This window comes from Anolis sagrei, chromosome 3, assembly GCF_037176765.1.
Source record: "Anolis sagrei isolate rAnoSag1 chromosome 3, rAnoSag1.mat, whole genome shotgun sequence".
Lineage (NCBI taxonomy): Eukaryota > Metazoa > Chordata > Lepidosauria > Squamata > Dactyloidae > Anolis > Anolis sagrei.
In genome coordinates, this window is record NC_090023.1 from 202269415 (window position 1) to 202284443 (window position 15029).

Consider the following 15029-nt stretch of genomic DNA (forward strand, 5'->3'; position numbering starts at 1 on the left):
TAACCCCACTGATGGGAAAATGCTTATTAATAATAAATCTTAATCACAGAAAACTGATGTAAGGAATTAAGCTAACAGCACTATTAGAGCAGCCAAGGCCAAAAACAGAACATCAATGGAAATCAGCAATGATACAGAGCACAAGGTTACACGAAGTTAAATTCCACTGGAAAGAAAAACACATTTTCAGTACACATTATTCACTACACCTATATCTATATCAAGAATATGGAAATATGTACAGCAGAGTCTCGCTTATCTAACATAAATAGGCTGGCAGAATGTAGGATAAGTGAAAATGTTGGATAATAAGGAGGGATTAAGGAAAAGGCTATTAAATGTCAAATTACGTTATGATTTTATAAATTAAGCACCAAATCGACAGAGAAAGCAATTCAATACATGGTAGTATTATGTAGTATTTATTAATTTAGCATCAAAACATCACAATATTGTATCAGCTATAGATACAGAATGCTGGATGAGCAAAGTCTGGATAAGCGAGACTCTACAGTATTTATTAATTTAGCACCAAAACATCACAATGTATTGTATCAGCTACAGATACAGAATGCTGGATGAGCGAAGTCTGGATAAGCGAGACTCTACTGTATTTACAAAGGATGGATTGCTTGTAATTACTTCATTTCGTTGTTGTTGAAATAACTAAGCTATATCATAGCCCAACAAAAAAGTTCTTGGTGTCTTGCTTTATAGGTCTGTTCCTGGGGTTACTTGAGGCATTCAGAAAATTAATTGGATAGGCCATATACGTGCTAGTTTCTTAAGTATGGTTACCCTGGTTTTCTATGGGTAAGCAGATGACAATTTGTACATAGCATATGTTCTGTAGCCTCGAGTTGATAGGGAAAAAGCCTCGAGTTGATAGGGAAAAATTGGTGCCATTTTTGGAATCAGGTCAAATATGCCCAGAAACAGGGCTAACATTTGTGGCACCAAAACGTTTGTTGGACAGTGTAACTCCTTTAAATAATGTTTTAACTTCCCTGGTTTCAATTTCTTATGGAAAAGCTAGAGTATTACAAGTTGGGGATATTCATCAGGAACAAGTGAAAGATATGACTAATAACAAGTATGTAAAAAGAGGATAAAATCAAAGCCTAATAGTAGAAATATAATTCAGGTCCTAAATTGTTGAGCCAAAGCAGTTATCCAATATAGTGCTAGGACTGTTGACTCGACCCAAGCAGAAATAGTCAGAATGGAAAGTACGCCTATAATAGTGATCTGTGTTTTACATCCTAAAAGGGATATTGATCCACTCTGTCTGCTACATAGTAATGGTGTCCAGAGATTATTATATGTGAAATAAACTGCTGAGGAAGGGATAAGAGACTTGAACAAGTATACCAAAGAGAGAAAAGAAAAAAAATGTGAAAAAACCCACACATTTTCAGATGTAATATTTGAGGATTTTATTATTTGCTAATTTGATTAATCTTCTCTTGAGAAATCTCCAGGTCCTCCAGGGTGACTCTATGGTCAATTTCCACCAGGAGCTGACTACAAAGTTGTACTGGAGAACCTGGAGATTCCTAGAGAAAGCATCAATTCTTGAGATGCAAATATATGTCCTTCCTTTCCCCCCCCAGTATCCTGTTCTGTAACTATTTGCAGATGTTCTCCTTTCTCAAATGTTCTTTTAGTGTTCTTACTACACTAATAGTCACTGGAGATAGCAGGATCAAAAAAGATGAAAATAGAAAAGATTGTGAAATATCAGAATCTGCAAACTGAGAATCAGCACCTCTGGACAAAGAAAACAACTGTGGCTCGAACCATGATCGGTGCTCAGAAGTATTTCCAAACATCTGGATGATATCACTCCAAAGAGGATAACAATAGCACAGTTTCCCAAGTGACACTGTTTGGAACATAATGCACTATCTAATGATATCTGACTGATGCCTAGATTTTTGAATAGAGGCCAAATCACAAATGAACCAAAACGCCAGTCAGAGACATCTGGTTTGCTTTGAAACTGAGGGAAAAAATAATAGGAATTTTTCACTAAGTATGAAATCACAGTGGAATAAAGTCAAGTAAACAAAAAGATCCAAAAGGGTTGTCTTACCATCAAGGGAATGATTCAATAGGTCTACTTTAGTTAGGAATTGTAAATGGATTTTGGCCAATGCAAGAAGATTTGGCATCATTAATACATTTATTTATCACAGATGGGATCCAGACTGTTAGCTGATTTAACCCTAGTGAAATCCACAGGAAGTCTCCCTCATAACTAGAATTAAGCCCCAATAATTTCAATGGGATTAGTCTGGATCAGTTCCTGTACTTGGAGCTGACTTTTGTGGCACTCCAAAACATTTGCTGGTTCAAGCATTGGCCAAGACAAGAACTATATTTTTGCAGTTCTTTCTGATGCTTTGTATTCCATTTTCTGGAATCGAGGCACACCTTACGTAATAACGCATTTATTATTCCCCATATCTCTCTCCACTCACAAGGTCTAGCAGCATTAATAGCAATAGCAGCAAAACAATAACACACCCAAACCCTCCCATAAGTCTGGAAATAGTAGCCAGATATTTCAATCAAGACAATATAAATGGCTAACCAAAGTCATTAACAACCCTCTTTGCCAGATTCATATTGTGGTGAGCCCCTTCCCAACCCTTTTGTTATCAGCTCAGTTTCGTTTATACTTGAGTTCACAGGAAGTGAATCTAGACCAATAATAACATTTACTTGCTGGGACTCTTTTTAAAAAGGAAATTCTAGCCACATTGCATCTTGGCAATCCAGAGTGTATTGCAAGCAGTTAGTCTTTTAAAGAGAAAATAAGGCACTTGGATATTTGACCAGTTTGCTGAATCTGCTTGAGGAACTGAACACTTTGGGAAAAACAATCTCTAGATGTCTATAATAGAAAAAAAAGCATTGCAAGAACTTATTTTGCCTTTCAGAACTGCATTTCCAGCATGCTTCAGCATGACTGCTGTTTGAACTGTAATCTAAAACTGAGTATCTACCCAGCATTTAAAGAGCTGAGTGAAGAAGAGGATATGGCTTCCAGATATAATGCACCATTCAATGCAAAAGTAAGCTTCAGGGTTCAGGATTACACAAACATTCTTCAGCTTGCAGACTCAAATGCAATATAACAGTAGCCTCCGAAACCTTAAGTTTATTCTTCTCAAAAGCCTTGTACTGTAGACGACCATACCGTAGGCAGGCTGAGAAGAAAGAGGGGTTATTTTTTCATACCTATATCCCATGATGGAAGAGAACATGGAGTAGTTTGAGTGTTGGATTACTCTGCAGACAAGGTTTTAAATCCCCACTTGGCCATGGAAACCCATTGGGTTACTTTGGGTAAGTCACACATCTCAGCTTCAAGGGAAGGCAAAAGCAAATCCCTTATGGACAAATCTTACCAAGGAACCCTGTGATAGGTTCACCACTTCACGATGAAGGCCACATTAGTGCAACTGCCATAACTAGGATTAATGCCATGTTACTTCCAGTCTTGCTTTTGACTGATGTTTAGCCAATGTGTGTAAAAGAGGCAAGGTGATGGGTTGTTGTGGTCTTGCTAGCTTGCAAGGTGAAAACTGTTCTTTTCTTTTTTTTTGCAGCATGTTTGTTGGGTTTTTTGTCCATTTGGGCCACAATTAATTGGTATTTTTTAAAGGGGGATTTGGAGGCTTTGGGGAAAGGCTTCAGATAATATGAAGTTCATACTGTGAACTTCACATGTACTCTTCTGTGCCTTCAAACAGAAGAGGGTCTTCTAAATGTCCAGCTGGCATGACCATTTATGCATTGTTAAAGAAGAGGAAACAGCGCTGCACATATTACTTGGGAGGAAAAGGGGATATCCTGAATTACTCATTCCTTTCCAATGTACCATTGTTCGATACTATTAGAATTCAAGTCCATGGTATAGAAAACATTGCCCATTATTAAGACATTTCCAGTATAGTTGCTTCCCTTATTAAGAAGTAATAACTGTACCAGTTTAGAAAACACCTCCAACAACCCAAGAGAGATTGCAACCGTTATCCAGCTATTCCACAGAATATCTACCTTGTAGTGCTAAAAGTATATCTTTTTAATGTGGCACTAGTGATCATTTTATTAGATAAGTGGCTCCCAGTCTGTGATCTGTGGACCACCAGTGGTCCGCAAGAACTAAAGTATAGTCCATGGCCTCACCATTACTACACAGTTGCAATGAGAGCGAATGGTCTCACAAAACCCTCTTATAGTGCCAAGGCTTATGACATATGGCTTTCTGTGGGCGAGCAGATGGTGACTACTGGATGGCATATGTTCTGTATCAGAAACTAAAGCTGATGTGGTATATCCAATGCAATTTTCTGAATCAACACCCCAAATAACCAACTCAAATCTAAAATTGACAAAAAAACTGATTCATAACCCTTTTAGTATGAATGTTGGAGAGGGGTCCCTGGTCAATTGGTCCCTGGTCACAAAAAGGTTGGGAATCACTGTATTAGATGATGCATTATTGTTGTGAATTATTCTATTTATCTGATCATAACCATAATCACTGATTCATAAAGAAATGAATCTCTTTTCCATAATGAACATATAATTTATTCACACCTTTAACTTAGCACTGCATCTCTTAACTTCAGAATGTTTCTCTATACAAATATATGGCTTCACTTACTGGAAGAGGAAGAATATTCCAGGTGCTATCTCTAGTCTGGATTAGTTCCTGTACTTAGAGCTGACTTCTGTGGCACTCCAAAATATGTGCAACAGCGTTCCTATTTCTTTGAACTTACTAAAAAAATAACTATTTTATTTTGGACTGATAATTTAGGTAATTATTTTTAAATAACTGTAAATTTAAATAACTGGAACTATTTTTTTTAAATAGTTCCCTATGCTATATGTATTAGAGCACATTAGAAACGCTTTAGAAAGATGACTCTGGTTAACATCACCATAATGTTCTCTCTCCCGTTCTCTCTTTCCAGTCCTACTATGGCCTCTTAACACTAGAGAACGAATCCACTTAAAATCCGGTTTCTGCCCCCTGCAGAATTCCGGGGTTTGTAGTTTAGGGAGGAACCTTTAACAGCCTCACTAAACTACAAACCCAGAATTCTGCAGGAGGCAGAAACTGGATTTAAAGTGGATTCATTCTCTAGTGTAAGGAAGTAGTTGTATGACAATGCCTTCATGTTCTCTTTAGCGCTATACCATTTGGAAGTGTCAGGCAATTTCCCTTTCCTAAGAGCAGGCCCTTCCTTCCTCAACTAATCATTGTTCTGGAAAACAAAGGGAACAATTTTGCAAAAGAAAACCACACATTGCTCTCCTTGCCCTTTTCCTTTTGGGTAAATTCCAACGCCACCCTAGCCTTGCTCACCTCCTGCAAACTTTCCAATTATTATATACATTTCCTAATGAGAAGGATAACAAACAGGAATCCGGATCATAAAGCTGCTGCCGTTGTTATTCTTCAGAATCTGTAAAGTACATTAATGACAATAACAGTGCACATTTGCCCTCCTATTCAGCAATGTGTTTAGTACCCAGCTGAGTCTAAACGTAAGCCCTAATAGCACATAGCGAGTGTCTTAAGAGCAATTTCCAATCAATTTGCTTTTTGTATAGCTTCTTGCAGACAAAGGCTCAAAAGCAGTTATGCTAGGAGGGAGAAGATAATGAGCTAATGATTTAGCTGAAACAAGGATGGTGGTTCTTACCAAGACAAGCTGGGGAAAATGGTATGCAGAGTTTAGAAATAATTTCTTTAGGCTCAGCAGTGCTAAGTGTAGAAAATACAGAGTAGAAGCGAAGATGACAGCATGACAAAATCATCTAAATGTCCTATTCCCTTACAATTTGATGCCAAAGTGGAAAATGAATCTGAAACCAAAGGAGGCTTTGCTGACATGACGAGAACGCAGGAGCAGGAAAAGGATGTTTTCTGACATTTCCTGCCTTGGATTTGCAATGTCACAAATCTGCACACAAGGCAAGTTTACAGAACAATGAGATGCTGTATGGTCACTGTTTCTCAACATCAAAATAAAATACAAACTGACTCATATCTCCATGCACTTTTAATACAATTGCATGAGGTTATCTCTAAATTAACTCAGGCAGTCTCTAAATTTCTCTCTATCGAGCAATCCATCCATCCATCCTGCCTTGTTTACAGACTTTTTCAGTGTCTATTTGGTTCGTATATGTATGTGAAGGTGTATCAAAATAAAGACACGTCTCATTTGCAACCCTCTTTTGTTTTTCTACTGCTTCTTCTGTCTTTTTCTGTTTCAGAGAAAATTGTAAAGGAATTACATCAGGAATTGGTGTTCAATGCCTTTTGACTGGGAGAACTCAAAATCATCTTAATGCCTTCATTTCTTTCATGAAGATCTTTCACAAAGAAAGAAATGGTCAATGTGTTGTCAAAGGTTTTCATAGCCAGAATCATTGGGTTGCTGTGAGTTTTCTGGGCTGTATGACCATGTTCCAGAAGCATTCTCTCCTGACATTTCGCCTACATCTATGGCAGGAATCCCCAGAGCTTGTGGGGTCAGTTGGAAACTAGGCAAGTGAGGTTTATATATCTGTGGAATGCCAAGGGTGGGTGAAAGAACTCTTGTCTGTTTGAGGCAAGCGTGAATGTTGCATGTGGACAATTTCAACAGAAAGAAGGAAACCATGAAAATGAACAAAATCTGGATACCAATATTTTAAAAAGCCTCTAAAATCAGGACAGTAAATAAAGAGCAACACTCAAAAAACAGGGAAATTCCAGACAAGAATCAATTAGGGTCAGCTAACAATTCACAACAAAGGATCCCCCCCAGACAGCAACCAATCAGGCTTTGAAGCTACAAGGCCATTAAATGTGAATAAAAGTGGCCAATTAAAACATTCACACTTGCCTCAAGTAGACAAGTGTTCTTTCTCCCACCCTGGACATTCCAAAGATATATAAACCTCACTGGCCTAGTTTCCAACAGACCTCACAACCTTTGAGGTTGCCTGCCATAGATGTGGATGAAACATCAGGAGAGAATGCTTCTGGAACATGGCCATGCAGCCTGGAAGACTCACAGCAACCCAAAGAAATTGTCTTTCATAAAATAAATAAAGACAATATGGTAGATTTAGACCTGTGCTATATTGACATATAGTTGTCTTTTGGTATCTATAGGGGATCGGTTCCACAACCCCACGCATATGCAAAAGCACAAAGCAATAACAATTTCTTCAAATGCAGACAGATAAATGCACCGAATTGGGAAAAATATGTTGTAAACTCAGGTCAATCATGAAATAAATGCGTACATTTGGGGAGATAAATACCTCATGAGTATGGATTTCAATGTCAGAATTAAACACAAAGGTTCAGAATTCAATGCAAAACAGGATGGGAATGAAAAGAAGTTTTTTTTCTGTGTCTGGAGCAACTTGAGAAACTGCAAGACGCTTCTGGTTTGAGAGAACTGGCCGTCTGCAAGGATGTTGCCCAGGGGATGCCGGGTTGTTTTGATGTTTTACCATCCTAGGGGGAGGCTTCTCTCATGTCCCCGCATGGGAAGCTAGAGCTGACAGAGGGAACTCATCTGCACTGTCCCGGATTCAAACCTCTGATCTGTTCATCTTTAGTCCTGCCAGCACAAGGGTTTAATCCATTGTGCCACTGGGAACTCTGAAATGGTGAATCTGGGTAAAATCTAATAAGATTGAAATTGAGATATTTTCATATTTTTAGGATCTGGATTATATGAATTTCCAATTCTTTGGAGAATCAGCTGAACTAACCTGAAAACCCAAGTGCTCTGTGGAGCTGGAACATGCAATTTTGGAATGTGAGGCGTCACTTTCAAGCTTCCAAATGTCAGTAAGAATACTCTTTCTTCAAATTACTGAGTGCAATGTTCCAGATATATTGAGATTTTAATACCTGCCTACTTCAGCAATACAATTTCTTTCCTTTTGTATTGATGGCTTGTATATATATGTGTGGTGGAAAATGAGATTCATAGAAGGACTGACTTACTCTGCACTAAACTTTCTTTTTAAACCATTTTCTGCTGCCTGACAGTTAGGTTGCTGTATAAGACAGCAATTATGCTATTAATACATGAGACCTGAACAAAATGTTTGCTACGAACTTTTAACACAACACTTTAAGAAACCCATCACATTAAAAATTCACATACAATGTGCTCCCTAGGCTTTTTGACTAAGTATTCAGCATTATTGTTTCCCTCCTACAGAGAGAAAACACTGAAATACATGTCTTTGCATCTTCCATGAAAAGACCATACAAAAGGGAGTCAAACACAACTACACTTGTGAAGTCTGAACAAGAGTAGAGATTTGAATCTGCTCCACTGATATTCAAATCCAACCAGTTGGCATTTGTAGCATGTAGATCAGTGTTTCTCAACCTGGGGGTCGGGACCCCTGGGGGGGGGGGGATCACAAGGGTTGCCAGAGGTGTCATCAAAGACCATGAGAAAATACTGTATTTTCTGTTTGTCATGGGGGTTCTGTGTGGGAAGTTCGGCCCAATTCTATTGTTGATGGGGTTCAGAACGCTCTTTGATTGTGAACTATAAATTCCAACAAATACCACTCCAAATGTCAAGGTCTATTTTCCCCAAACTCCACCAGTGTTCACATTTCGGCATTTCGAGTATTTGTGCTAAGTTTGGTCCAGATCCATCATTGTTTGAGTCCACACTGCGCTCTGGATGTAGGTGAACTACAACTCCAAAATTCAAGATCAATGCCCACCAAACCCTTCCACTATCATGGGAACTGAAGTTTCACACAGTCTTTCTCCTTTTCTGCCAAAGAGGGCTGGTGTCTCATCAAACGACAGTTCTCCTGATTCTATGACATTGAGCCAGGGCAGTCAAAGTGGTGTCAAACTTCATTAATTCTGTAGTGTAGATTTGTGTCCGTGTCAAAAGGATTGCATAAAAAGGGGGACATGGAAAGGGCCTCCTCAAAGACTGAGTAAATACAATTGGGTGTCCCCTGGGCAACGTTTCTTGTAAATGGCTAATCTTTCCAGCCCAAAAGCATTGCTTATAGCAGGAACAGGAAAACTTTGGCTGTCCTGGTGTTTTGGACTTCAACACCCACAATTTCTAACAGCTGACTGGCTGTTAGAAATTGTGGGATTGGAAGTCCAAAACAACCAGACAACCGAAGTTTGCACATATCTGGTTTATAGTGTAGGTTCATCCTAAGGGAAAGTAAGCCGAGTGAATCATCAGGCAAATGGTGGGGAAAAGTAGGCAATTTGTCTTTACTGGGCTTACAACTCTTCAGTCCAGATCCCTCATTAAGTTAAACTTTCCATTATGAATTAGAACTCTGCCTCAGTAAAACAAAAACTGGATTGGGTTTCATACTTTAGCACTCATAATGAATGGGTAGCGGCTACACATTGCAATGCCATCACACCCTCATGCCTTTGACGCTAGCCAGACTAAATAAGTGAAAACAGGTTCCACAAAGCTTCCTAAGAGAAAACGTAAACCAGTGAAAAATTTATGGTAGGAAAACTGTTGACTAAACAAAACAAAGCAAAAATCTGCCCTTTCTCTTGCCAAGAACATTGTATCATTTAAAATGTAAATGGGACACTTGAAAAAAAAAAGAGAAAAGCAAAGGTAACACATTGTTCCCAGGGTCAAATACATTTCTGCTGAAAAGAAATTCAAGCCATTATTGCTGGAAGTATGGCTGGGTGGATATTTGGCTTTACCCTAGGATAAATGTTATAGTACTTCTTGCTTAGTGCAGAGTTTTCTACAATGAGAGGAAGACAAAAACAAAACAAACCAAGAGATGTGTAATTCACACAGCTATGGTTATCCATAGCAGTGATGTTCTGCATCCTGCCAGGAATGCCATCTAGTGGATATACTTCTTGTACATATGCTATTCCTAATACAAAGTACCAAACACAAATGCACTTTAGGAGTAGATGCTTGACAAACGCTGTCACATTGCCTCAAAGATCTGATAAATACTGGTATTTGAGCCAACCGATGTGTAATGGCACCTAATTCAGAGTGAAAGAAAATCAGTGACTGTTGCAGAGAAGCAGAGAATTTTGGCTACATTTCGGCCCCTGTAAGAAAAATAAGAAATTGTCTCCATCCTGCGGGAGAGTAACTGTCAGAAGTAATATTGTGAATGCTAATCAAGGAGCCTTTGTCAACATGGTCCTTCTAGTGAAGAGAATATTATCTTGACACATAAGCCAAGAGTTCAAATGGAGGGAATGGTTCTCTTTGAAGAGCAGGGTATATTTACATTTGTAACAGCAAGCGTTATTTCTTGCTATTAATCTGTTTGTCATGAATATGATGGGTGCAGTAGAGAACTGGGAGTACAGTAGAGTCTCACTTCTCCAACTCCACTCATCCAACGTCTTGTATTATTCAACGCAGTCTACCTCCTGCCCGGATACACAGCTGTCTCAATACATTGTGATGTTTTGGTGCTAAATTCGTAAATACAATAATTACTACATAACATCATATATTGAACTGCTTTTTCTGTTGATTTTTTTTTGTAAAACATGATGTTTTGGTGCTTAATTTGTAAGATCAAAACGTAATTTGACATTTAATAGGCTTTTCTTTAATCCCGCATTATCCAACATTTTAATTTATCCAACGTTCTGCCAGCCCATTTATGTTGGATAAGACTCTACTATAGTTATTTGAGTATGGTATTCTTCCTTGAATTGAAGATGGTTTGATTGCAGAGTTTTGTATAATATGTCCCTTTATCCAAGGATTTGACATCATGGTTTCACTTACCCATGCTTCAAAAAACATCCCCATATCCCACTCAGAAGTGTTTGAGGACCTCCTTTAGTCCACAAGCGATTATTTGGCATACTTTGGGCCAAAGGTAATCAAAATATAGGATGTGGTATTATGAACGGTTTCAGATATCCACAAGGGATTTTGGCACATATCCCCTATGGAAAAGGGGTCCTTGAGGTCTCCCTTCTTCAGAGGTTTTAAACAAAAGAAGGATGGACATCTCTTGGGAGTTCTCTGATGACATGGTGTTGGACTAGATGTTGTGGTCTCTTCCAACTCTATGGTTCTATGATTCTAAGTTGGTGTAGTACAGAAGAAATCACCTTAGTATCCTCTGGAGTTTGGTTTCTCCCGTGGATACCAAATCAATGGATGCTCAAATCCTGTCGTATATAATGGCATAGTCACATGATGCCATTGATTTATACCTTATCAAAGTTTGCATTTTGGAATAAAAAGAATTAAGCTGTAGATCAGTGGTTCCCAACCTTTTTCTGACCAGGGACCACTTTGACCAGGAACCACTCTCCAACATTAATACCAAAAGGGTTATGAATCAGTTTTTGGTGAATGTTAGATTTGGTTTGGTGTGACGATTCAGGAAATCCCATTAGATAGATGACATCAGCTCTAGTTTTTGATACAAAACATATGCCATGGTCAGAGACAGGGAAAGGCCGTGTGAAAGGAGTGGAAATAAAATAAACAAAACAAAATAAATAAATAAATAAATAAAGAGGAAGGAGTCTCGCAGACCAGATTTTCATCTTGGTGGCCCACTGGTGGTCCACGGCCCACAGGTTAAGAACCACTGCTGTAGATGGTTGATTCATTGGATACCTGCACTATATTTGCATTTTACTTTAATTTGTCTTTTTAATGGCGACTTTATACCTCCTTAGGATTTTGTAAATGCATTGCATTATTTTGAATAAAAACAGTCTCAAGACAATTTGCTCTTCAGCATTTCTAAAGTGAATAGTTCTTAATCTCCCTACCTGCAGCCTTCTTTGCCCTGCCTTGCTAGTAGCAGAATTCTTTTCAGTACTACCTTTTCAGGTGTTCCTTACCTCTGGGATGAGGTATTTCACCACAATTTCTCTGCCTTTCTCTCCTAATTTTGCATCTGGAGTAACTTCATATTCTGCCTGGAAAAGAAAAGAAAGAAATGCTATTCAGTTGTGTCATTTTCTTAACATACAGAAAAAAGTGTTGTATTCAAAGAATTTGGAGAATAATCTATAGGTATCTATTCAAATAGGCAGGGTCGTCTGTTTTAGCATTTTAAAAAGATATAATGAAATCCAATAGCAGCTTTGATGGCATATACCTTCATTGATTCAATAAAATGTGAAGCTGCTGCTTCTTTCCAAGGGCTCAAATCCCCACTCAAACATGGAAACCCACTTAAGTCATACTTTTTCAGCGTCAGAAGAAGGCAACCCCCTTTTGAATAAATATTGCCAAAGAATACCTATGAAAGTGTCACCTTAAGGTCGCATAACAACTTGAAGGCAAGTAAGAACAGGAACATGTAAACCTGAGTAGATACAGCTGTATTGAAAGGCTTGGCTGAAAATACAAGATTTGTTAGCTTTGACAACTTCATTTATAAGCAAACAATGCAAAAAAGCAATTAAAAGATAAGACACATACACCAAAAAGTCACCCTTGCATCCGTGAGGACAACATTTTGACTGTCACTAGCAAAAAGCCTTCCTCATTTCTAGCAGCCAGTCTATTGGAAGGCAAGCTAGCTTTAAAGGAGGCACTAAACAGGGCACAAAACAAAAGTGCTGTAAAGTGGGGGATCTCAAACTTCAGTCCTCCAGATATCTTAGATTTCAGCCGGTTTCTAAAAGCCCCAGTCAACATAACCAATACTCAGGGATTTTGGTAGTTGAAGTTCTAAACATATAGAGGTCAAATAGTAGCTCTGGATGCATATGAGTAACCAAATATTCAAATGTGAGTTTCTCAGGGTAAACAGGAAAAAATCAGGGAGAACATTATACTGCATGTCTCTATCTATCACTGTGTGTCTCCCCATATCAAGTGGCTTTGAAGGAACCACTTTAGGCTGTTTTCTGTGCAGAGCTTTAAAACATTTTCTTTGGTTGGGCCACAATTCCCATGCTTTCTTAACAACAGTGCTGGCCAAATGTTCAGAGTTGGGAAAGTGTGTTGCTTTCGTCATTGTTGTTGTTGTTGTTTGTGTTCCTGCAGAGTTTGGATAACTTAGTATTCATATACCCCGGACTGTAAAAAGACTCCTTCTATACCTAGGACATCCTCTTCCACTGAGTGTGCAACTTCAGGTGAGACGCACATAAAGCGATAAGGGAGAAAGGGGACACCCACCTAGCCAGCCAGATCAGCCAAATCAATCCTAGCATTCAATGGGATGACAGATGTCGCAGCCAGATCACCCTCATATCCAACTTAGTATTGAATATTAATATATTAAGAGCCCCATATCCACAGGGAATACATTTCTGGAATCTGCATGGATATGCAAAACCACAGGTAATAGTGTACTCTATTGAAAGAAAGGAGGTACAGCCTAAGAATATCAAAGAGTCATGCTAGAGGACCTAGAAAATGCCCAGAGAAGCTATACTTTGCCAGAAGTGAATAAATGAAACCACAGGCACTAGTCTCATGATATTGAGGATATACTGTATGCAATTTTTGAATTATGCTTACCATAGTTATCTAAATTTCATGCAACTGTGCTTAATGTTATCATCAGAGACCTTTCCTGTGACATTCACAGGAGGAGTCCCTAAACCTCAGATTTTGGCCCCGAAGTCTTCAAAGCTGGGATGATTCGGACTTGGCAATGTTAGGGGACAGCATCCTCATAAAGTGGATTCTTTCCCCCATTTCAAACTATGGTTGGCATCCTGTTAGTTAGTCCTAGGTAGAGTAGACCTATTCAATCAATTTCTGAATGGTAAATCATCATTTAGATCAACTTTTCATAATAATAATAATAATAATAATAATAATAATAATAATAATAGGAGCAACCCCAGGGACCATTCAGTTCAACTCCCTTTTGCCATGCAGGAAAAGCACAATCAAGGCACCTCCTGAGCAGTGGGAGCAAAATAGGGTATTGGAAGCAAAGAAGAGTCTGAATGGCAAGAAAAAGGTGGAGAGGGAAAAGGGTCTATGCCCTGGGAGGACAATATGGTTGCTGCTGCTGGTGGTGGTGCTGCTTCAACAGCTCCAAACTTTAATTTTCTGCATTTTTCAAAGGAGGAGGAAGAAAGAGGAGGAGGTGGGAAGCAGCATAGCACTGCGGAGCCCCTCACTATCATTTGCGGAGCCCCAAGGGCTCAGCGGAGCACAGTTTGGGAACCCCTGTTTTAGAGAAATCCCAATGACAGAAGGAGTTTATTCAACTTAACTGAATTTAGCTCTTCTGATATACTGAGCATTGTGGCATTCTGAAAAGCACTTCTCACCATGATGAAAGTAAGATAGTTATGTTTTCAGCCAGCACTTTAGATAAATACAGAAGGATTCAGTTGTTACTTCTGCCAGCACACCTTAGAAGTAGATTACACCATTTTTTAAAAAACCCTAGAAAATGTGAAATAAGCTTCTAAGATAGCTATGCTGCATTTAAGGAATGCATAGATGGTGAAAATACATGACTACAGACCTTCCACTATTATAACTGTATAGGGATGGACCAATTAAATACCCATAAAACTGAATATAAAAGGGTTTTCAAAGTTCTTTCATCCAATTTCCTGTCCATTTAGATACTATCTGATACAGGTCATTTTGCTTCTTGAAAGCATGAACAGGCAGGCATGTTTATAGCATCTTAAAGGCATTTGTTCCCTCCTCCCACACCTACCCTTTTGAACCTATTTTAAAGTATAAAAAAACCACATGGATAAAAGAACTCTTTTTAAAAGGTTAGAAAACCAGAAGGCTTATCTCAGCTGTCACAATTTATGATCGCTGCAAAGACAGGATTGCAGGCACCAGCAAGATTAAAGAACTATTAACATCCAAAGCACTACTAATAGGAAAGAAAATGTTTGTATTTCAACTTCTATGCGGGGTATAGCCACACAAAGACCTGAAAAGGACAAAGAGGCAAAACAGTTCAAAATGCAAATCATGTCCTCGCCCAACACAAATCATTGCCAAATAATTATGACACAATTT

General features: G+C 38.6%; 1 protein-coding gene across 1 annotated transcript in view; it reads right to left on the reverse strand.

Annotated features, from left to right (window-relative positions):
• The window catches only part of GRK5 (G protein-coupled receptor kinase 5), a 256986-nt gene that overhangs the window by 83147 nt on the left and 158810 nt on the right, over positions 1–15029 (reverse strand). Inside the window, exon 4 of the mRNA XM_060768524.2 lies at positions 11909–11986. Within this exon, the coding sequence (XP_060624507.1) occupies positions 11909–11986 (78 nt within the window). The remainder of the gene's footprint in view (positions 1–11908; positions 11987–15029) is intronic.